General features: G+C 39.5%; 1 protein-coding gene across 3 annotated transcripts in view; it reads right to left on the bottom strand.

The window, feature by feature from the left end:
- Positions 1 to 6,532: 6,532 nt before the first annotated feature.
- The window catches only part of BASP1 (brain abundant membrane attached signal protein 1), a 52,240-nt gene continuing 36,074 nt past the window's right edge, over positions 6,533 to 22,698 (bottom strand). For all 3 annotated transcript variants that reach the window (XM_065832297.2, XM_065832298.2, XM_071804486.1), the window contains exon 2: positions 6,533 to 8,180. In XM_065832297.2, coding sequence (XP_065688369.1) covers positions 7,437 to 8,171 — 735 coding nt within the window. In that variant the 5' untranslated portion in view covers positions 8,172 to 8,180 and the 3' untranslated portion in view covers positions 6,533 to 7,436. The remainder of the gene's footprint in view (positions 8,181 to 22,698) is intronic.

Below are 22,698 nucleotides of genomic sequence, written 5' to 3'. Positions count from 1 at the left end.
TGAGATGTGGGATATCCAACAAACATTAAAACCCACTGGCAGGTTTTCTCAGTCACTGCCATTGGTATGGACACATCAAAGCCAAAGGTAGTGTGCTCAGATGAAGCACAGTAGGTAACACAGAATTCAGTCTGCATGGAAAAGGCCTGTCTAAGAGTTTGTGTCATCACCTATTCAGATCTCCACTAATGTAACCATCTTTGTCCTGAGAGATTAAACTAGAAAAAAATGATATAAAATTAGGTCAGATGCGCCTACAAAAATAGTGGTAATGCAGTGAAAACAGAGATGTTGTTCAAATCTCATCTGAAATTCTGGTCCAACTTGTGTGTGATACAGCCTAGCTAGTCCACTAAAATATGATGCAAGGCAAAATTCAAGCCCAAGGTATTTGCAGCATGATGCACCAGTTTAAATTTAAGAGCTATTAGAAGTATATACCACTCCTTCCTGCTATCATTAGTCTTTTCATCTCCATTTCATTTTTATGGGCATATGTAGAAATATGCTGATTCTGATATTGTCCCCCTTGTCTCACAGAAACACCGGAAAACATTCATAAAAACTGACAGCTTAAAGTCTTGAATAAATCCTTTAAATTTACTATTTCACAACTTACATTACGTTCCTAATTGGTATTCATACCTGCTTCAATTCAAATCCAAATCTGCCTGTTATTAGGTTAATACTAAGGTTAACAGCTCAGATCTCTTATATCCATTCATTCAATGCTTCTTACTATAATGTGACATTCTATGTTTTTTTCCAGATCTATATGGAATAACTGCAAATAAAATAATTTTCATACAGTCCAGTGGACCTGAATCAATAATTTTGCTAACTGATGGACTGGTGTTCCATTTTCCAGCTTTTCCTTCCATACCCTATGATGTGTGGCCAGACTTTGTTAGATTGTCCATTTAGCTTATCATCAACAGTTATGCTATAAAAGTATGCTTTTATGAATATGCCCTTGAAAAACTGGCTATCGGGAAACATTTTCTTTTAAATAAAATGTTAGAAAATATTCCTATGTAGTGTTGGAGCTTCTTCTACCAGGAAAGGTTATTCAGGGTTTAATGGGATTGGAATTTTCCTTTGCAACATACTCATTATGAGCTACTGTTGTTTGTCTTTTGAAACAGAAATGCTAGCTTGGGAATGCTGTCTTTCATTTAAAAATGAAAAAATGAAGTGCAGCTGACAAAGTTCAGATAATTGGACAGAGCAGCAGAGCTTAAACCAACAAAGTATTCAGCATACTGACATGTGATCACTTTTGAAATCTCCATAGGGTCTTTTAGCTTACAGTGAGCCATTTCAGAATGCCTCAGTGTTGCAGAATAAAGGGTTTACCCTTTCAGGCTTGCACTGATTTCCAATGACATAATCATTTTTTCAGCTTCTCCTTTCTACCAAATAAATTCATATTTCACTTGGTAAACATATAAGTTTTTATGGACCTAGTCCAAAATCTTTCAAGTAGTGACAGAAGTCTACAAAAAAAAAAAAAAAAAAAAGCCAGAAAAATGTTATTAATGGATCATCAGTATGGTCTGTCATTACAACACACCATTCTCATTAACCCATAATAAACCTAAAACTGGTAGAAAGCAAATAAAAGAGGGATAGGGCAAAGAGGAGTGCTAAAAATGAGGGCCACTGGAATAGAGAGATCAGAAGCCCAGCAGCTGGCTTCGTGGCATACCAGGTATCTATAGTACCCAGCTTCTCAGGGGGTTATGTAGCCTCTGATGAAAACACCTGCTATTCAGGTCTAAGGTTTAAAATGCTAACTGTTAAGTTTTAAAGACATTCTCCATTTTTTGGTTAGTATGACTTTCAGTTTGGCTGCTATGAGGTTTGTCCCCATTCCCAAAATGAAAAGACCATCTAGGGACACATTCCTGTTTCACGCTGGTTTTCTGAATTGGTTGGAAATGAATGGAGGAAAAAAAATTCAATTCTATTACTTTTCCACCTCGTAATGTGAACAACTCTATTCTGTCCTTGTATTGAGCCCAGTACAATTTGTTTAATTCTCAAATGAGACTGAATGTTGAACTTTACCAAGTGTTAATCTAAAATTACCGGCCAGCTGAACCAGCAGATATGTTTAGCAAGTTATGCATTTTGCAGCAACCAGATGACATTTCAAATAACAGATTGGTAGGGCTTGTAGCAAGATTTCATCTTACCCTCATCAGGAACCCTCATCGTGTAAAGCCTTTGAACTTTTGCTTAGTGAGTGAAACAAAGCTGTAACTCAATCAAATCTGCACCTCACTTGACTGAACAATCTCAAAAAATCAAGCCCAGCAATCAAGAAACTCCGTCTCCTGATGGAATGGGAGACTCTCAGAGATGTAAGAGTTGTATTGTGGAAGAAAAACAAGCTAAAGATGGAGGCAATACATTTAAACACCCATGACAGTGAGATCAGGAATTAGTATTTATTGCCTAGACAAGCAAATATGCTAAAAGAGAGACAGGTATCCTGACAAGCTGGAGAGACTTGGTAACCCTGTGGTGGCCAGTCAACATACGGTACTGTTGTCTCCAGGAAACAAAAAGATTGTGTCATCTGTCCTGTGTTTCAACTTCTGCGGTCATATTTTGAAATATCTGCTCCTTCCCTGTGTTCCCCCAACAAAACAGAACAACAACAACAAAAAGGCAAACCACAAACCACACCTTCTGCTTCCCTGACACTATGGCCAGATACTGAGCCCATCGTGATAAAAACAGCAAGAAAAGCTCTGCTGGTACTGGAGAAGACTCCTTTTCAAAGCAGTGAATGAAAATGCATGTATGATGCTGTTCCTTGTGCTGTGTTTCTCCCCTGGCTGGAGGGCCATGGTTTCCAAATCTGATTGCTTAAGAGCTAATATACATTCATATTGCATGAAATATGGTGGGGAGGCTAAATATAAAACAGAAAGTTAAAAAAAAAAAAAAAAGCAAAAAGTGAACCAAAACAGACTCTGGATAGATGTGGAGATACCGGTGCAGGAAAAAATACGGACTGCAAAATAAACAATAAATTAATATAGGAAACCAAGTTATTAGCATTTTAGAAATCATTAAAAAGAGCTATAAAGGCTGTGAATTCAGTACAAGGAGACAGCAATGAAAGTGTGCAGTACATCTACACTAGAGTAGGAAGGTACTGTGAGAAAATGCCTTCTGCAGCATTGGCAACAAATCTGAGGTATTTCTTTGACACATTCTCCAGTTTAGTTAAACAAGGATAAATTCACAGAAATGCGATCTAGTGATAAGAAGGTCCTGAAACAAGGCTGAGGGCTTGATTCACCCACTGTTTCAAGGTCAGTTCAAGTACACTAGAACCAAGCTTGATTTCATGCCGATCTGGAGAAGGTAATTATTGAGACAGAGAATGGATAGACCTCCTAGTTAAGTACTAGGACAAAGGAAGGGCCAGAAGAAATTTGGGAGTCACTAACTGGTTAGATACTGGCAGTCACACAGTCACATGCCTGGAAGTGTTGTGACGTAAGACACAAGCACACCCTATAATGGTTAATTTTACTGCTTCTTCATGGAAGTGTCTCTTCTGTACAGGCACATGTTAGTGTACAGAAAACAACTACAGGGCAAGTGGTAAGCATTGCTCCTAGGAAGCTATTTTGTTATGAATATTTTAACATAACTTTAGCTAGTTTTCAATGTTGTTATAAAAATACCACCGGGTACATTTCAGTACGGTTAAAAAAAAAAAGAAAAAAAAAAAAAAGGTTACGTTGCTGTAACAGCAACTGCATTTCTCCTTGCTATGAAGTGCAAGCAAAGCATGAGCAAAGCCAATGGTACTGACCTTCCTATTGCTGAAGGGAGCGCAACACATTCTTGACAGTCTCCAAGGCAAAACATGGGAGACCTTGCAAACATCTCTCTGTATGGGCTCTTAACAATACTGAAGGTTCTTTCCCAGGGTTGAATTTCTCTGTTCCTTTGGCATGCTTTCACAAAAGGGCTGGGTCCTTTGAGGTTATCTGCAATGTGCTTATGCTCAAAGCATTAACATGCCTGTTAGCTCTGTACCCTTAGCATACTTTTTCTACTGTTATTAAAGAGTGATTATAACTCAGAAAAAGAGAATATTGGAGATGAGATACTGGACTGAGTTGAAGAAAAGCAGGGCTCTAGGCTCTAACCTTTTCCCATGCCACTTCAGGCAAGCAACATGTGTCACATTTCTATTAACCACATATGCTTAGTTCATAAGCTCTTTAAACAGAGATTATTTCTTTCCTTGTAGGTATAGAACAGCAGTACTGTTGAAAAATGGCCTGAGCCAGAATGCCTTGGCACTATCAGTAACACACTAACCATTTTAGCTACTATGACAAGATTTTGCAGCCCCCTTTACTAATCAAAGAATTAAAAGCATTATAGAGAAACTTTCTTTTTTTTTTTTTTTTTTTGAGAATACTGAGCATTCATTTAAATACATCAGTCTTTGGCTGTACTGCCTCTCAGCTTCTCAAACATACCTGCATATTTCTTTGTCCATGTGCTAGTGATTTCCAGCCACATGAGGCATAACATTCCCTTGCATCATCAGCACTGTCAGGAAGAAATTACCATCAGCAAGCAGGTTGTGAGAATGGCAGCTTCTGTGTTGAGTCTGCTATCAATTGCAGCAGAAGACACTGGGTTTGGATACAGCTGTATAGCACAGGGGTATCTTTAATTGCTTCAAAGAATTAAAGTAAGATTGCATTCAAGATCTTCTCACCAGCTCTAAGTGTGCTCACTGAAGAAAGCTCAGGGGAAAACAAGGCATGTATTGATTGTCAAACTATTTTAGTAATAGAGATTAAACACTATTTTGAACATTATATTAGAAGTGAATGGGTGTGGTACCAGACAAGGTGTGGTATTGTTGGTAGGCACATTGGCATATCATCCCAGTAATCAAGTTACATACCTATTCTCCATTGGCAGCTACTTCCAACTCAAAGGCAGAGCACAGACTTAGTCCCATCAGCTTCGGTTCGGTTCAGCATTATGTCACCATGAAGTATTGCAGGATTCCTGGACTACTCCTCTCAGTCCTGTTGTCATCTCACAAAAATTGATGCGCGAGTGGTGGACAGAAGTTCTCCCTTTCCAGGACACGTCTGCACTGGGAAACGATGGCAGAGGGGTCTTACATATTTGCAGGAAAGCCACAGACTTGGTCACACAAAGATGCTGTAGATCGTGACAAGTGCTATATATAAGCACAAAGCTTGGTGAACTACTGTGAATGTGTTATCTGCCTGGCACTCTGCAGTGCTTCAGCTATTTTATCTAAAAATGCCTGCCCTCTTTTTAATTCAGAGTACTTAGCCGACCTTCATCTCTGCAAAAGAATGCACTTGATTTTGACATGTTACGCATGAAACTAACTCCTTCCACATTAAGGATGCAAAAGCTTGGTGGTGGTGCAAGATTCATGTAAGTGAATGACCTGATCTAAACCAGAACTAATCCTGCCTGTTCCAGTAAGCTTTCTGCAGGCGCACACATGCACATCAGTGTGCCCATCACAGCATGGGAACCGTGTATTTCTGAATAAAATAAAGGATGAGAATTAGGTAAGTCTGCAGAGTGAATCCTCCTCACTGCATGGAGAGGCTATGCAAAATCATCTATATACATTTATAACACTATTCCCCTTATTTACTAACCACAAGTTCACTCATCACTTTGGTATATGTGTATGCTGTGTTTCTATTTACTGTTGCCCACTTGTCTCAGAACATCTGCTCAGCCTCAGAGCTTATTGATGGACAGACTTAATATGCTTCCTTAACCAGTTTTGTGAATCCCGGGTTCTGTGTAGAAATCTGTTGTTTGTATCCAGTAAAGACACCACTCAGCAGAAACTGCCATTATTCAGCATTTCTGCTGAATAAAAATGGGGCAAACAAGCAAAACTATTGAAAAATGTTGTTTATGCTGGGCTACACTGTGCTCGGCTACACAAGGTTACCCATATTTGAAATACACAAAATTGGCCTTTTGTGGCAGCTGCGGTTCATCTCCTACACAATGGCAATGAGGAAAAGAACAAAGTGTATCAGCACTGGGAATATTTGAATAGGACTAGGATTAAATGTAATTGCCTCATTTTAAAAGATCAGTTTATCAAATCCACTGCTTTGCTCCCAGTTAACACCCAGTCAGCACGCCTCTGGCTCTTTAAAACAGCAAGAGAGCATTTTTTTCACATGTTAAGGCAGGCAAAAGCCATTTTTACTTTGGCTAGGTTAAAAAATATATATGTGCTGTTCATTTGCCATTTCTTCCAACCTCGCCTGCAAATGCTTGTGGCTGTTCAAGTGGGAGTTTATGGCAGCATGTTTCTAGGATCATGAGGTTGATGGTTCTTTCTTCGCCTTTACTTCACAAAAAATAGGAGAGTAAGCAGCCCCAGATGTAAAGCTTCTTCTCTGAGCATGAGAATCTCCTTCATCAAGCTCGTAAAGAATAAAAGTGAAGATTTAATCAGTCTTTACACTTTTATATTTTTTAAATTATTTAACTTTTATTACTGTTGCACCATTTATACAATTACATATAATTTCAATGCATCCATTGTACATTTTGTTTTTTCATTTGTTTTCCAATGAGTGTGTGTTGGTGTCTGTGACACAGAATGGAAGAGAAACTGGAACTGCAATGAACGCAGACTTTTTCATTTCCACTGACCAATAAACAGAACTACAGGTGCACCCAACCACAGACATGCATTAACTCGTCATGAGAAATCTAGGTAGGCTAAGTAGGATGAGAATGTTTTTTACTCCCAAAAAATATTTGGAGAGGAAGAATTGGAGGGTTGGCATTGAGAAATATGTGGACAGCTAAGTGGGTTTTGTCTGAAAGTTGGCATTCATCCACTGCATTAAAAAAATATCAAAATAAGAAAGGCTGTAAATAAAAATAAAATAAAATAAAAATAAAGAACACAGAAAATACTGCTTTCATAAAGATCTGATTGCCTTGGCACAAACCCAGTGGGCAGAATCAAACACATCACTCCCAAACCCCATTACAGAACAAAAAGAAGATTTTGATACATTGGTGGAGTGCATTTACAGCAGTTCAGATACAAAAGATGTGCTGTACTTTCAGACATCCATTTATTTAACTTTTATTTTTTAATCCGGGACTTGTGTCAAGTTGGCAGAAAGTATATTAGATATTTCCCCACAAAAATACTATTTGGATTCTCCCCCCTCCCTCCCTCCCAGCTTGATGGGACATCCTTTTCATTTTTTCTTTTTTTTTCTTTTTTTCTCCTTTTTTTTTCTGGGCAATACATATTTGTTATTTCAGATCTGAAACGAGTTAGTATAGCTGAAAAAAATAAAAAAAAGACACAGGTTGTTTTAAGTGGTTGTTTCAACAGGCTGTCCAATTTAATCTTGCACTGCTATGGTTTGATCCGAATTAGTCGCTGGAACTTCAGAAGTTTTCGCTTCCTCTGGTGGGGCTGCAGGGTCCGAGGCCTTAGCAGTGGAACTAGGTGCTGCTGTTGCTGCCGCGGGCTCCTTGGAAGAAGGCGCAGCCTCGCTGCTGCTAGGTTTTGAGTCTGAAGCTGGGGCCACTTCACTTTTAGTTTCTTGGGCTGCAGGCGCTGCGGGAGCCTCAGTCTTTTTGGCTTCCCCTTCCTCTTTGCTCTTGTCATCTGCTTTACTGGGAGCTGTGGCTTCTGAAGGCTGGGAAGCTTTTGCATCATTGCTAGGCTCAGAAGTTTTGGGTGCTTCGCTACTTGCAGCGGGAGGAGAGGCTGCAGTCGGCTCCTCTTGCTTGGGTGCCTGTTCGCTGCTCTTCTGTGGCTCTACTTTCGCATCAACAACAGACTCTGACTTCTCTGGTTCTGGTTTCTGGGTTTCTTCCTGGGTCACTGTTTTCTCCTTCTCCCCTTCTTTTTCTTCTGTCTTATTGGCAGCGACCTGAGTATCCTTTTCACCTTTCTCCTCCTTGTTGTTCTCCTTCACTTCTGTGGTTTCTGTGGTTTTCTGGGCATCCTCAGCCTCCTTTGGAGTCTCCTCTTCCTCAGTTGCTGCTCCTTCAGCCTTCTTGTCTTTGTCTTTAGCTTTTTCATCATTGACACTGTATCCCTTCTTCTTCTTGCTCAGTTTGCCTCCCATGTTGGAGCTCTGTAACAGAAAAAAGGAGGAGGTGGTTACCCAAGGCTCAGCATTTATCACTGAGAGTATCAAAATCAGATCAGCTGAGGTGCAAGAGAAAAATTGGTGATGGTTCCTTGAAAAGGATACTACAAGAACTTTGGTCAGAGGTTATCAGCTGAACACACTGATGGTGCTGAGCACCACTGCTGCTGAGCTTATGCCCCAGTCAACCCTGCAGCATTTCAGAGAGCAAACTCTCTTCTGCCACATCCTCTGTGAACAGTCCTTCTCTGAACTCCTCTAACACTGGCTACTTTTCAGAAGGGAGGGAGGAAGTAACAAGGTGATGGAGGACCGACATTCATCACAATCTCTTGTGTCCTGAGAAAGGGATATAATATGTGCAAGTAGAAAAAGCCATATTTTTATTCATACTGGGCACAAACAAAATTTGACAGTCAATATTGGCGTCTACCCCCAGCCAACACAAAGCACACTATGACTCTAGCAAAGGCTATGAACAAGCTTTGCATTAAGGTTTCGAAAGGTCGAAGAGATCCAAGAGTTAGTGAGAAGGCTGATGTTCTCTGTCAGATAGCAGACTGCAGCTATGCACTCCACTCCCACTGCCTGTTACCCACACAGCCAGCTCCCATGATACCTACAACCTACACACAGGGCTGATGGTACCCAGAGGCCAGAGAGGTGTGGACACCATGCTCCAACAGCCCCAGAAACAGAAGCAGCTCCCGAGTGGGGATAGCCCCACACACAGAGCCCCTATGACCCCTTCCCAGCCTGTAGTTCCCACAGGGACCACCCACCACGAGCCCCAGATTCCCGCACACGGCATCCCTCCACAGCCCCACAGCAGGAGCAGAAACACAGGGCATGAAACACAGCAAACCTGCGAGCACTCAGTGAGACTACAGAAGTATAAGCACTTCCAAGTGCAGGCTTGTCTGTGGCACATGACATAACGCAATAAAAAATCAGGACGAGGAGAAGAGGAGTGCATGCTTTGTAGCCTCTGCTCAAGGTTTTCAAGCACAAGTGATCAGGTACACAGTTCAGTCGTTTAAAAGAAGTTGAGTACATGTGTAACCATATCAGTATTTATATAACTTTTGTGTGGGAGTCTTAACTAAAAATATACAAAATCTTTCACAGCACTTCAAAGCAAACTTTGTCTATTGAAACAGGAAGAGACACAGATAAACTGTGACATTAATGAACATGAAAACCTCTATGGTTGCCTGAAAAATACACTTCTGGTGTTAAAACAATTATATCTTTCATACTCAGTGAAAGATTAAGAAAAAAAAAAATTTCTTAGTTTGGTAGTATTTGAAAATAGTAGAGAAGGTGATCTTTTCAAAGTACTGTCAAACAGATGTTTAAGAGCTTCTTCAAGCGAGTTGAACCATTGTAATTTTCTGTTTTGCAAAGGTCCTATATTTTTCACACACCTGCCAAAATTGTGAATTCAAACCAGTAAAAATCCATAGGAGTGCTTATAGAAGGCTGAATATTAAATAAATTTAAATACCACTTAGAACTAGTTGCCTCTCAGTAGATTTTTCGCTAACAGAGATGCAAGGCCCAGACACAGCCTGACAGCAGATTTTTCCATATGTCTTGGGTAAAAATGACCTATGATGGTCAGCAGAGACCTTTCTGATTCCAGCTCTCAAAAAGAACCATTTGCAAACACTGTTAAAGGCTTAGCACATAGCCCTGCAAAATGGTAATGTAATGTTACTGAAACACTGTTTTGTTGTCTGAAATTTTATGGGGAACAGCAATAAAAGGATTAATTTCCACAGATCCACAATTGAGCAGTCTAATCTCTACCTTTGTAGCAGAGATAACAGCTTTTTAGGTATTTAAGTTAGCCTACGGACATTAGTTTGTCATCTGACAAATCTACAGGCTTCTCGATACTCCATGAGCATTGCTCCAGCTTATTGTTTATGTACAGTTACAACCAAATATTTTGAAAGGGCTTTTGCAAGTCTGCAGGATCAGAGATTTATACTGACGTCGTGTGTATCCCAATTTGAATCCCTAATTAAGACTATATTTGTTTCCAGTAAAGTCCAGATACTGCAAGCTTGATTTCATTTGCTGAATCTTCTGTATTTTTCCAGATTTTGCTATTTCATGGATAGTAGTAACCCATCACAATTTATATTTTCTTCTACAAAAAGCTTTTGTACTCAGATACGGCTGGCTACGGAATGCGCATGCCAAAGGACCTTTAATAAGCAGAGAAGCATGCATACGAGAAATGTGTGCCCAAACTATGGAAAAAAACATGCACTGTCTTTGCTTGGAGGTATACTGTGAAATTGCAGTGTCTCCATTTGCATCACAGCCAGCTGGCTGGAGATGCTGGAGCAGAAGATGGGGCAGAGACTCTATTAGTAAACATTTACAGTTACGAAGGGACTGCCACATTCCAGCATAGCTTCAACCATGTTATAACACAATAGATTTTTTTCTGTGTGACACTGAATCTCACATCTCACTATTTAAAAGCCACCTAGATCATCATCATCATCATCATCATCGTTATGCCAGGCTATCATGCAAAAGCACAGCACTCATCAGGGTCACCACCCAGCCCGCAGGTAGCAATGCTACAATGTTCCTTTCCCCCTATACCTGAATTACAAATATTCCTCCTCCTCTCCATAGCCTTCTGATAAGGTATCTGGGCTGCCCTGTCACATTCTCCAGAAGCAGCCCCCACATGCTTAATTGCCTCACACAGATGCTGATCTTGCCCCTGTTCCACCTTAACTGTGCCTGAAGCACAGCTCTGAACAGCCCAGCACAAAGAGCCTCAGGGTGCAGCAGACTCAAAGCAGAACTCAAAAATATTTTAAAATTGCAACCAGCTACACCTGGAAGAAATATAGTGTGTAGATCAAGTCACTTAACCATCTCTGTGACAGCAATGGCTATTCTTGCAGAGATAACCCTGCCTGCTGCCACAGTGGAATGTCTTACAAGTGAAACTGACAGCAAAATGCATTAAGTCATTGAGGTATGTTCCACTGCCTCTCCTTAACCCCATGACCCTTACATCCACCTTGTTAATGACAGACCCAGAAAAAAAAATTGCCTGTATGGCTTCAGTTATTTGCACTACCATTGACATATAGGGATTTTGAACTAGCTCTAGCACCTACCAGCTGAGAGCAAAGCACATCCAAAAAACAGATACTTGAAAATGTCAGTGCTGAGCACCGTTCCTGTAAAACGGCACAGCATTTGACAGCTGTCCCTCTTTGCTACTGGAAAGAAAAAGGTCTAGAGAGAGACAGACTAGAAGAAGATTTTATATAAGAAGTTGCAACGTATCAGTTATTTTCAATGAATTTTGATGAACCAGTTGGTAGACCAGCATATCAGAAGAGAAAGGTTAAATAAAACACTTTGAAGTTAAAAGAGACTTCATTTGCTTCTCAGTGTGCTCAGTACTCTTTGACTGTATTGCTTTTTTCATGGAAGAAGAAACAGATCCAGAGACCACTATGGAGGTCTTCTATGATAGGAACAAGGATTGCTTCAGCTTCTAAGGGCTGCTGGTCATTGTGCTCATCCTGAAGTTTCCGTTCGTCTACAGAACGCAAGCTCCCAGAGAGCTTGCACAGTTTTCTTTTTTTATTCTATATAAGAAAGAATCTGACCCTAGTTGTTTTGCAAAGTATAATGTCTACAGGTCGCCTAGAGCATGTTAAGAACTTTGAAAATTGAATATTCATGATAATCAGGATTTCTGGGATAACAGTGTCAAAAGATAAAAAAAAATTCTGTCTGTAAGACCATAACACAGCAGGATGAAGAACACACACAACATTTCAGATCTGATGGAGATGAGCCCATGGAATGCAGGCAGCACACACTTGTACAGTTCAGGATAATAAATACTATTACAATGTTTTACATTGCAAATTGTGCTTCTATGTTGAATCTGTCTTACTGTCTCTGTCTTCTGTCAATAAAGATTTGTCTGCTCAATTAGATTTCTTATGTACTAATACATTTCTAAATGTTTCACTTAGAACAGACTTTCACATCCCATGTAAGGATGTAGCTATTTCATTCTCAGTACAGAGAACAGTGCATCAGGAAAGGACAAAAACACAGATATCACCTGTAAATTATACTACCATAGTCTGATTGCCAAAACTAAACTTCCAAAGCTCCTGTTCAACTTCACACAAAGTGTGGGGAGCTCAGTTCACCCACAGAAAAAAGAGTTCAGGAAGACAATAAGTATTTTCTGAAATCCCGCTGCCCTCAGTGCAACATAGGCACATGCAGTAGATCAGGCCAAAGTATCCCTTGCACAAGCCTGTTCCCAGGCACAAGTTATCTCACATTGCCTGCAGACAAGAGCTATAAAATGCACATCCCTCTAAAGGCAGGGTGGGTTTCAACACTCCAAACCAAAGGAAATACTATCCCAGGAACTGCCCCATCACCCAGCTGCTCCAAATAAATAAAAATATATTTAAGAAACCATTGTATTTCTGTACCTCACTGTACGCATCTGTTTTTCTTAAAAAATGCAAATTTTTACGAAGACATGTTTATAGGATCTTGAGGAAACAGGAGATTTCCAGACACAATTTTCAAAAGATTTTCTGAAATTTTTATGAAAGAAAATAAAACAGAAAACCTTACTACTTCTCAAGATATGCAGTATGATTTGATGCTTCCCTTTACACACACACAGACACTCCTCCCTCACCAGCCCAGAACAATTAGTTTACCAGGTTACTGTTATAAGACGTCTAAAGTGTACCCCTTGATAACATTTTACTCACTAGCCTTGTCTTTTAGCACAAAGTCATATTTTTCTGGTTTTTGTCAATTATCCTCGCACACCTTGGTTTTCCTCTGATGTTACTTGGAATTAACAAAACAGCAATGCTAGCTCTCACTGACATTCAAGCTTCTTCACACCTTGGTAGTATCGAACTTTTCTCTTCTCTTCTCTTCTCTTCTCTTCTCTTCTCTTCTCTTCTCTTCTCTTCTCTTCTCTTCTCTTCTCTTCTCTTCTCTTCTCTTCTCTTCTCTTCTCTTCTCTTCTCTTCTCTTCTCTTCTCTTCTCTTCTCTTCTCTTCTCTTCTCTTCTCTTCTCTTCTCTTCTCTTCTCTTCTCTTCTCTTCTCTTCTCCTCTCCTCTCCTCTCCTCTCCTCTCCTCTCCTCTCCTCTCCTCTCCTCTCCTCTCCTCTCCTCTCCTCTCCTCTCCTCTCCTCTCCTCTCCTCTCCTCTCCTCTCCTCTCCTCTCCTCTCCTCTTTCACTGTTCCCTTCCAAAGAGAAGGCTGGGGGTGTCACAGGGCTGCACCCCAGGGGCCCAGGCCCCACGTGCAATGCCACATCTGTGGGGGCTAAGCAGCCTTCCCACAGCAGTCATGTCTGTCCCAAGGTATCAAGATGCCAGCTCATTAGATGCACACAATAAAACATGGCCTGTGGCCTCCCCATGCCTTGGTTGTTCAAGCCAAGTCCTTATCACTGAACAATTGTGTGTGTTTATTACTGTGACACACACAAAATTAAACTGGGAACATCTCTGCTCGGCACTTATGCTGTTTACTTCATGGACCACAGCATGTGCATAGCCCTGTAACTGCTGTGGCTTCTTTCCTTTCTCCAAAACCTCATTAATCTCAAGTTTTAGTAAAAGAGTATAGAGTAAAAGAACATTGAATGCTTAAAACATGGACATTGTGTTCACTTGATTTTCTAACTTGGATTGTTAAAAGAAGCCTATTCCAGTTTTGGTACTGTCTTGCTTGCTTTTTATATTCAGCTAACAAATTAATTCTAAGAAGTAATATTATCAAGTCTAAGGGTTTAATTTTCAGGCAGATTTCAGTTCTATTGTCCTCTAGTGAGAAGTAGAATAAATTTGATGCCATTTCTTAAAAAAAAAAAATAAATAAAGAGGAATTTCGGGTTTTTAGTTATTTTTTAAATTCCTGGGGACACGTACATCACAAATAAATGGGAAAGACAATGTGCTTTTTTAATGTGGGACATTTGTCGTTAATATATCTATATTATGATCTTAGATGATAGACTCCAGTCATGAGAGTTATAAAAATTTAGGCACACTGCAGGCTGATATAAAATTGTGCCTGGCTACTTGAGAACTTGTAGGTGAGTAACTGCTTGATTTGAGAAGCATAACTACTAATAATATAGCAAGTTATTAGAAGAGTTAATAATCACATGACAATTACTTCGAGAGCAAATTAAAAAGTTGTATCTGAGATATTACTAAGATTCATGTGAAATACCTGAGCTCTGAGGTATGTATTAGATTATAAATTATGAGCCTGTTTTTCCAAAAACAGAATGGGAATTAATATCAGAGGCTTCATTACAGGCAAAGGTTTTGGCAAAATTATCAATTCATATCAGCATTCACCTGAAACCACAAGTGCTTTGCATGTGTCATTCATCTTTGCACCCTACATGGAAAAAAGCTGGCCAGCTAGACAGAATTCCTGCATAAAATAAAATGTATCCATTATTCAGTCACAGAGTGATGAAGATTTTGTGAGCTACATTGAAATTGGCTGTCAAAGACTTTGGACTTAACGTCCTCCTAACTTGGAGGCCCGTACAGCTGAAGAACCTGGAGAGACATCTTGACTGAGGATCCACTACCCAGTCTGACTCTGGTCAGACACCAGCACTACTTTAGCTGTAGAAGAGCCTGTACAAACAAATACATCAAGGTACCACCTTATGCAGTCTCTCTGTGTCATCATATACTAAAGACATTTTAGTGAAGTATTGACCCAAGTGGTGCAGAGCCTCTCTGTAGGAGCGTGCTCCAGAATGTAATACACCTCACTTCTTCAAGCCAATACAGCCTTAGCTTCTCCAGCTACAAATTTTGCAGAAAATGCACACATACTGTCTTGTTTTCCTGAGTCAACGAGTGCATGGAAGAAATGCTCTGCTGGGTGCAAACTCCCTACTCGCCCCAGGCAAGGCTGTGCTTTGTAGTTTGTAGGCAGAGTTAACATCTATTATTAGACCACATAATATGGACAGAGATAACATCACGCGTGTTCTCCTTAGGCGATTGTCTACAGCTGGTACATTTAGGTGCTAGCATTATTTGATACTTTCTTGTTGTTGGTTTCAAATCAGAATCACACTGATTTTGCCACAACTGTTTTTGGTTTTCAGTGATCAAACACACCACTACATTGCCCAGCAGTGTAGACACAACTGTCTGTGCCTCCAGTTTCATCCCTGACAGCTCCTGCATGACTGTTTTGCATCGTTTATAACAGAAACACAAGCCATATTAAAAACTGAGTAACACAGAATAAGCATCAAATAGATTATTTTTACAGTGCATTCTGTGCGTTGCTCACCCTTGTGTTCATTTCATCCAGTGCTCTGATTTGTTGAATTAAAAATGCTGCCATATATTTAGATTTGCCGCATCTGCCCCAGTCTACCAGTCTTCCTACAGTCTTTAGATCCAGCTCATGTTCAAAGGATTTCTCTTATATTCAGATTAACTGCATATGTACTTTTCGTTGAGTAAGAAAAGAGGCTTGCAGACATGCTTATGCAGGTACACACATGAAGCCAGAAGTCAGCCTGCCCTGGACTGAGAATCCTAATCACACTATTGTTGGGCACATGGTTGGAAGAGGAAAATCTGCTGTAAACACCTGTTTTGCAGAGACTGAGATTAGTTTTACAATAACACGTCTTGTAGAAACATTTTGCAGTTTGTAGGCTTCAAAATAACTTAGAAAACTAAGCCAAAAATATTAATATAAGCATGTGCCTCCTCCCTATTCTTACTAAGTTGCCACATCACTTTGGGGTTTGTGTATGTCTCCATAGGAAGCAGTTTAATAAATATTTTACATTAGAAAAAACTTTCTAAACTGTAGCTTGGAATTACGTTCCTAGACAGGAAACCATGCAAGTTTCAGAGGTGCTTATTAGTCACATCTTTCAAACTGTTCAGGTCCCTGGGACGTGCACAGTCAAGGGAGAGGCAAGATTCCACACATATTATTCCAATTATGGTCAGCCACTTTTTGCCTCCCTCTAGTACTTAAGACTCCACTACCATGTCTAATTGCAAAAACACACAAGGTGATAAAAGCCTAGATAATGAGACCATTTCCTTCTAATTCACATTTTGCTCAAATTTGGTCCCTCCAGTGCTATCTCGATCAGCAATCTCAATACCACAAATACGCTTGGTTTGCAGACCCCTGGATGGTTCTGAATGCCTGCAAAAGAGAGACTCCAAAAATGTAAGTCATATGCTAGTAACCAATGAAAAGATTAGCCTCCTCCACACTACAATCCTAGTGAAGAACAGATGTGGGAAGATGTCATTCCTGGAGGGACTGCACATTGGGAAAGGAAATTTTTTCAAGCTTAATACCTATAGCTTGTATCTCTCTAGCCTTATCCTGAACAAATAAGGTAAAGTATGAGGAACATGAAGAGATTTCAAATTCATGCTTTTCATATGAAAAATAAATTTTAAGCTCTAACTATACAATCCTTATTTACATGGGTTTTTTTTTTAAATAGCAAAGGTTCTCAGTTACTATTTGCATAAATTGCAAACTTTCCTGCCATTTCCTTAATGAGGACATAGAGAGCCACATTCACTTTTTGAAAAATGCCTTAGGGTATTTAACTAGGGAACTGTCACTGGAGACAATTATCTATGGAGATTTACATTACATTACATCTATTCTACATTCTGCACTTTAAAAAGCTGTATTACATTAATGCTCATTTAACTGGTCAAACCAGTTTTAATTAAACAGTCCTCAGAATGTAAATTACAGAAATATAAGAAACTGATACATTAACTTTGAAAACTTGAAACTATCAGTTTTACTTTGGAAATGGATTCTCCAAGTGACTACTAAATTCTTCAGCATTTTTCTTTCCCTTTTCTAGGCTGCTCATGGTGCTGTTCACTGGAAAAAGCACTGGAAAATGTATGCCCTGAATGTAAGAAAAAATCTATGCATAGGAACAGGACTCTTAACAGACAGCTCAGACCTATGGTCGATCAGTACTATCCTTAGACTATGTATTTCCCTCTTCTGTTTGCATGACACCCTCACTAAAGGCGATGAAACCACATCTATAATTATGAATTAAATCCAATTTTCATTTTTGTTTTTCTTTTTTACATACAAGCTACAGGGACTGCACACCATTACTGACTGCAGCACATGTCTCCACAATTGCATCACAGAAAACAAGAAAATGGGGAAGCAAGATGAGCTGTTACCCATTCAAGGCAACACTCTCCGTTGGGGTGTGTGTTATGGTGTTCATGAGATCATCACAAGCATCTTCTTCCAAAATATACAGTATCTAGTTTATGCAGCAAACCAAAAGATTATAAATTTAAAATAAGTATTTAGTTGACTTCTTTATTCCACTGTCTAACTATTGAAGTTTCTTAAGGTTCAGGATCTAGCTAACACATTCTCTATCTGGTTTTATCTGTTTCAGCCCTGTATTAAGCTGCAGCACTAGATTTTCTCTATTTTTCTTCAAAATGAAATGACCACAGATGATGCTCGAGCAGGTATCACAGCTTAAGGTTTAGACATTGGAAGAGGCTGGTTGATTTAAAAAACAAAACAAAACAAAACAACACCCTAGACTTATCTTATCCCAAATCTCCACCACAAAAAATGCAACTGCTTCAGTTACTGTCGATGTGCCCACCTTCTACATAACCTTGGCCCTGAACACCATAATGTTATTCCTCATAAATAAAGGCATATGCAAGAGTCACAGGATTAAACCAATTTCATTCTCCAGTTATTAAGCAACTGCTAATAACAGTTAAATTAGTAATTGGAATGTTATTTTGAAAATACCTTCAAATTTAACATTGCATTAGAAAGTTGTGTGCACTTACCCCTGTAGGACAGTACTACACACCATGCCCCTGGTAGAATTAAACCTACTTACCACCTCAGCAGCACTTACAGGGTGTTTTATGCCAGCTTCCTGAAGAGCTGCCTCATTTCCCTTTGGAATAACAACTGTTGACTTTTAGTGTTGTGTATGAAGTTTCATTTTAAATGAAAAATCCTGTACTGAAGTCAATGTATACAAGTTAAGTCATGTTTTGCATAACATCAGAACTACCTGTGATGAAACCCTGCAAGACTTTGGGCTGAATTACAAATATTTTTCATGTTGTTAAGAAAAAAACTCCTCCTCATGACCACAGTATCAGTGTGGGCACCTTATCAGCTCTTCTGTTTCTCACAGCTCTGTTGCAATCATGTCTTGTAGTAAAGACATGATCAAAAGAAACAAGAGAAATGCAAGCCTGAATGCTCAACACCCTGGAAACATTTTTTGCATTCATGTTCCTGGACACTCATTTGTGCCATATGCATTTTCTACCAGATTTTGGTTTAGTCTATTATATTGTCACTTGGGTCATTCTCACTTTCTGGTTCTCACACTAGCACAATATATGTTTTTGTTTTTTTTCAACAGCGTACATTTAACACAAAAGAAAATCTCATGTTCCAGAATTTCTTTTTTGATCTGCATGTCTATACTGGATTTTTACTCCCCGCCCCCCCCCCCCCATTTTTAAAACAAAGGATTGCATTCAAACCACCAGGCTTACTAGTTTCACTTTAGTCACTGGGGGAGGATTATCAAAATAACATGGAACCAGTACACAACAATCACTGGCAAGAAAAGCGCATTAAGCGTCTGATTTCTATTTGTGTCCTACAATTATCTCTCTCCAACTTTTTCACCACTACTCATCTACACTCTTCTAATGGCTGTTCAAAATACCAGGACATCTTAGGCAATCTTTTATTAAGACTGGCAATATTCTCTGAAACTTAAGAAATGAGAGCTGTATTTCTTGACCCAGATGAAGAACTGTAGGTATGCATCAGAGAATGCTGTCATGTGGAGCCTATTACATGCCTTCAGTGCCACATTTTGGTAATAAACTAACCCATATTCAAAGGGTGCCATAGAAGGTTGAGAGAAAAGAGGCAGAGTTTGCTTTCCATTTCAGTGGTGCAAGCTGACAGAGGGGGCTGCAGAATACAACCAATCCCTATTAGAGAGATTTGTGTTGTGTCACGACATGATAATAGTTTGCTCTGAGAAACCCACTTTGAAAATGCAAAGTGTTTCTAATAATCCCAAAGTAAGAGCTATGCCAGGCAATAAGCTGTACCAGATCATGTGTTCAGCTGTTAGATATATCACCTTGGATTCAAGACACTCAGATCTGGATTGATTGCCTAAGTTTCCTTCTGACATCTTCAGTGACTGTACTTTCTCATTTCTTTTATTTGATTTTGGTTTGGGTTATATTGGGATGGCTGATCAGCTCTGCTAGAGAGAAGGTTACAGAAGACTGGAGGCTAACAAGCCCATTTGGCAAGATGTGAAGTGAGCAGCTAGTGCAATCCACGAATTGCGTTAAGAGATTTATGTTCAAACCAGACAAGGCAGAAATCCGATTTAATAATTACTCAGCCAGAACCATTCCAAGACAGCGGCTGCCCAAAAAGGAGAAGAACAAACAAAGCAGCAGGAATGAAATGAAATGAAAACTAGATTTCAGGAAAGGGGATCAAGTGCATATCTCTTTTCAGTAAAATAGCTTGTTTTTCCCGTTTAAGTATCAGTGAGAGATCTGTCCATCTTAGAACTACCAAATGTAAACTCACTAAATGAAAGCAAAAAAATAATTTTGCAGGGATAGCTGTGGAGTTGGATGTAGTCCCTTTCCCTCCTCCTCACCTGAGCACTGACTTGCATTTTGTGTCAACGAATGTAATTAATACCTAATATGGCCACAATTCAATTTCTGCAGTTCAGAATGCATATCAATTGCCTTAGATTATATTACTTTTGATGTAGGTTGGCCCTCCATCAAGGCTGTGTGTATGCCAAGTTACAATTTTCATCAATTTGGACTATATAGCAGAAAAGAGATTACAGTCCAAGGCCCACACGCTGTACAGAAAGCTATTTATAGAGAACTCTTAGGGTAATTCGTTCAGTTTAAATAGCTTTCAGTCCATGGCTATTTGAAAAATTTATTCTAACCAAAGAAGGCAGGCAGTCATCAATTTAAAGTTTAAAGAGCTATTTCAGGATTAAAATGACGGAAGTCTATCAAAGCAATAGAGTCTTGAGAAGTATGGAAAATTTGTTTTTATTTTTCAACACAGAGCCGTAAATAAAAATACTGCTAGAAAGGTTCTCTTAGCTCTTTCATCACTAACGCCTTTCAGCAGTAGTCCATGTTTCAAACCAGCACTGGGGTCCCATTTTCTGTCCTCCATGTTAGCACATTGTAGAATCCATCTGTGCCCCAGGTTGTCCACATTTTAGAAGGAGTAAGAAGACATCAACGCATCAAATCAATTAATGCCATTAACAGAATGCAGCTTCCAAGACTTCCAACAACAACTGGCTTTTCCAGCATTTTATTTGTAGTCAGTTGTCCTGGATAGTGTGGCAGCAACAGTCAGACCGAGCAACACTTCCGTTTCAGTTAGCTGGTGGGACAGGGCCCCTGCCTTCCCCTACAAGATCCCATGTAGGAATGGGAACCCAGTGAGTGCCTCTGCCTGGCTGCCTCAGCTCTGGCTTCCAGGGTCTGGCAATTCATTTGCTTAGGGGTGGGGAGAGGGAGCTGTGCTTCATAAACTTTAAGATTTTGGCTGTCATGACCCAAGAGGCATTTCAGTTCTGCAGAAATCATATATATGCAGTTCTGCTCACTGCAGTTTTCTGGGTAGTTTCCCCACATACACATGTCAAGCACTAAATTAATATGTCCCAAACAAGGAGGGACGAGTCTAAATATGATTCAAGTGCATAGGAGCCTCATATCCATGTTTGGAAATACTACTTTTGAAGGTCTCATGCTATTTCAGAAAATGCTAAGTGAGCCAGTGTCAAGAAATACATCTCAAGAAACACGTAACTATTTTAAGACTATTTACAGCTCCAAATCTTCATTTAAGTCTCTTACCTATCTCAATCTCTTATACTTTTTGTATTTCTTCTATTTTTCATCACAGGTAACTGGCAAGAAATACCACAGTTAAGTTTATTTTAAGATTTATGTATTAAAGACAATCAAAAATTCTTCCATAAATGGTCGATTTCTCTACACATTTTCAGCTCAGCAATTCTTCACTATAAAAGGGCAAGCTTTCTATTTAAATATTTATTAGCTTTTGCAAAGGAATTATTTAAAAAGGTTTATTTTCAAAGTCTATTCTGTGTGAATACATTGGCGTAAAAAGAGGGGTCCTTTTATGCTAGTTGCCACTGACTACAAACTTCCCTCATGTCACATACTTCTGACAGAATCTGACATGAACCACTTCATTCAAACACAGAAATCAAATACCGAAGGAATTATTCTCTTTATTCAGGGCAACTTAGATAAGTAATGCAAATCTACCATCACACCATTACATTTTGTCATAGCCTGCCATTCACACACAGCTTCACATGTGAAGCCTGTCCCAGCTCTGCATCTTTCTGCAAGACTTAAGAACCAACCTCACATCCCTAAAATCACAACGTGCTCATTTGGAGCAGGAGTCATCTTCTCAACGTGAAATTACCACCCTAGAGCAGCGAGACAATATCCCTTGGTTTAAGCTTCTGTCAGACACCATAGTACAAAGTGTACCATGGTAAAACTGATAGATGACATCTTCCCTTTCAAAGCCCAAACGCAGAAACATATTATAGGGTGTTTCAAAAAGATGGACCTGATTTCAAAGCAGTAGTGTTTTCAGATTGGGTCCATCTTTTCAAAACACTCTACTTCAATAAAAATGTGATGTAGTACGAAATCACAGGAATATCTCTCCCTGTTTTCAGAGGTCCACAGGAGTCTGGGGTCAGAGGAGGCAAGAGCCCAGAATCCACTCAGTTTGTTCCAGCTGTTGCATGGAAGGTCACGTCATTTGCCACCCAACTTTCCCGTTCGCAAAATGAGATAATATCACTTTCCAAACTCAGAAAAGTTCTGCCTGATATCAACAGATGCTAGAAAAGTTTGGAGATATTTTTCCTTGTTTTAAAAAGCAAGCTCGTTCCATATGACTTGTTCACCCCGAATCCCTGTCACAGGAGGCTGATTTTCTGCATATTGGCACTGTATTGAAATACTGTCTCTGAAGCTTACCATTATATCCCACATATTAGAACTGCATAATGAGCAAGTCACTAGATTTTACAGTACTGTGCTAATACTGTAATATGGAGCTGTAAAGTACCTCTGAACATTTTCAGGTATTGCTGAAAGCTCCTTCTGGAACCAACATGCTTCACATTAGTGCCTCTAGGCTGAGAACATCTGTACATTTTGATTTATAGTTCAAATATGCATTCAGTTTCGGTTCACTCGATGAGAAGGATTTTTTCTCAAACTAAGAAAGCTCAGGTGTATCCAGCTGGATAAAGATGAAG

The sequence above is a fragment of the Patagioenas fasciata genome, chromosome 2, assembly GCF_037038585.1.
Source record: "Patagioenas fasciata isolate bPatFas1 chromosome 2, bPatFas1.hap1, whole genome shotgun sequence".
NCBI lineage: Eukaryota > Metazoa > Chordata > Aves > Columbiformes > Columbidae > Patagioenas > Patagioenas fasciata.
This window is presented reverse-complemented; position numbering and strand designations above follow the sequence as displayed.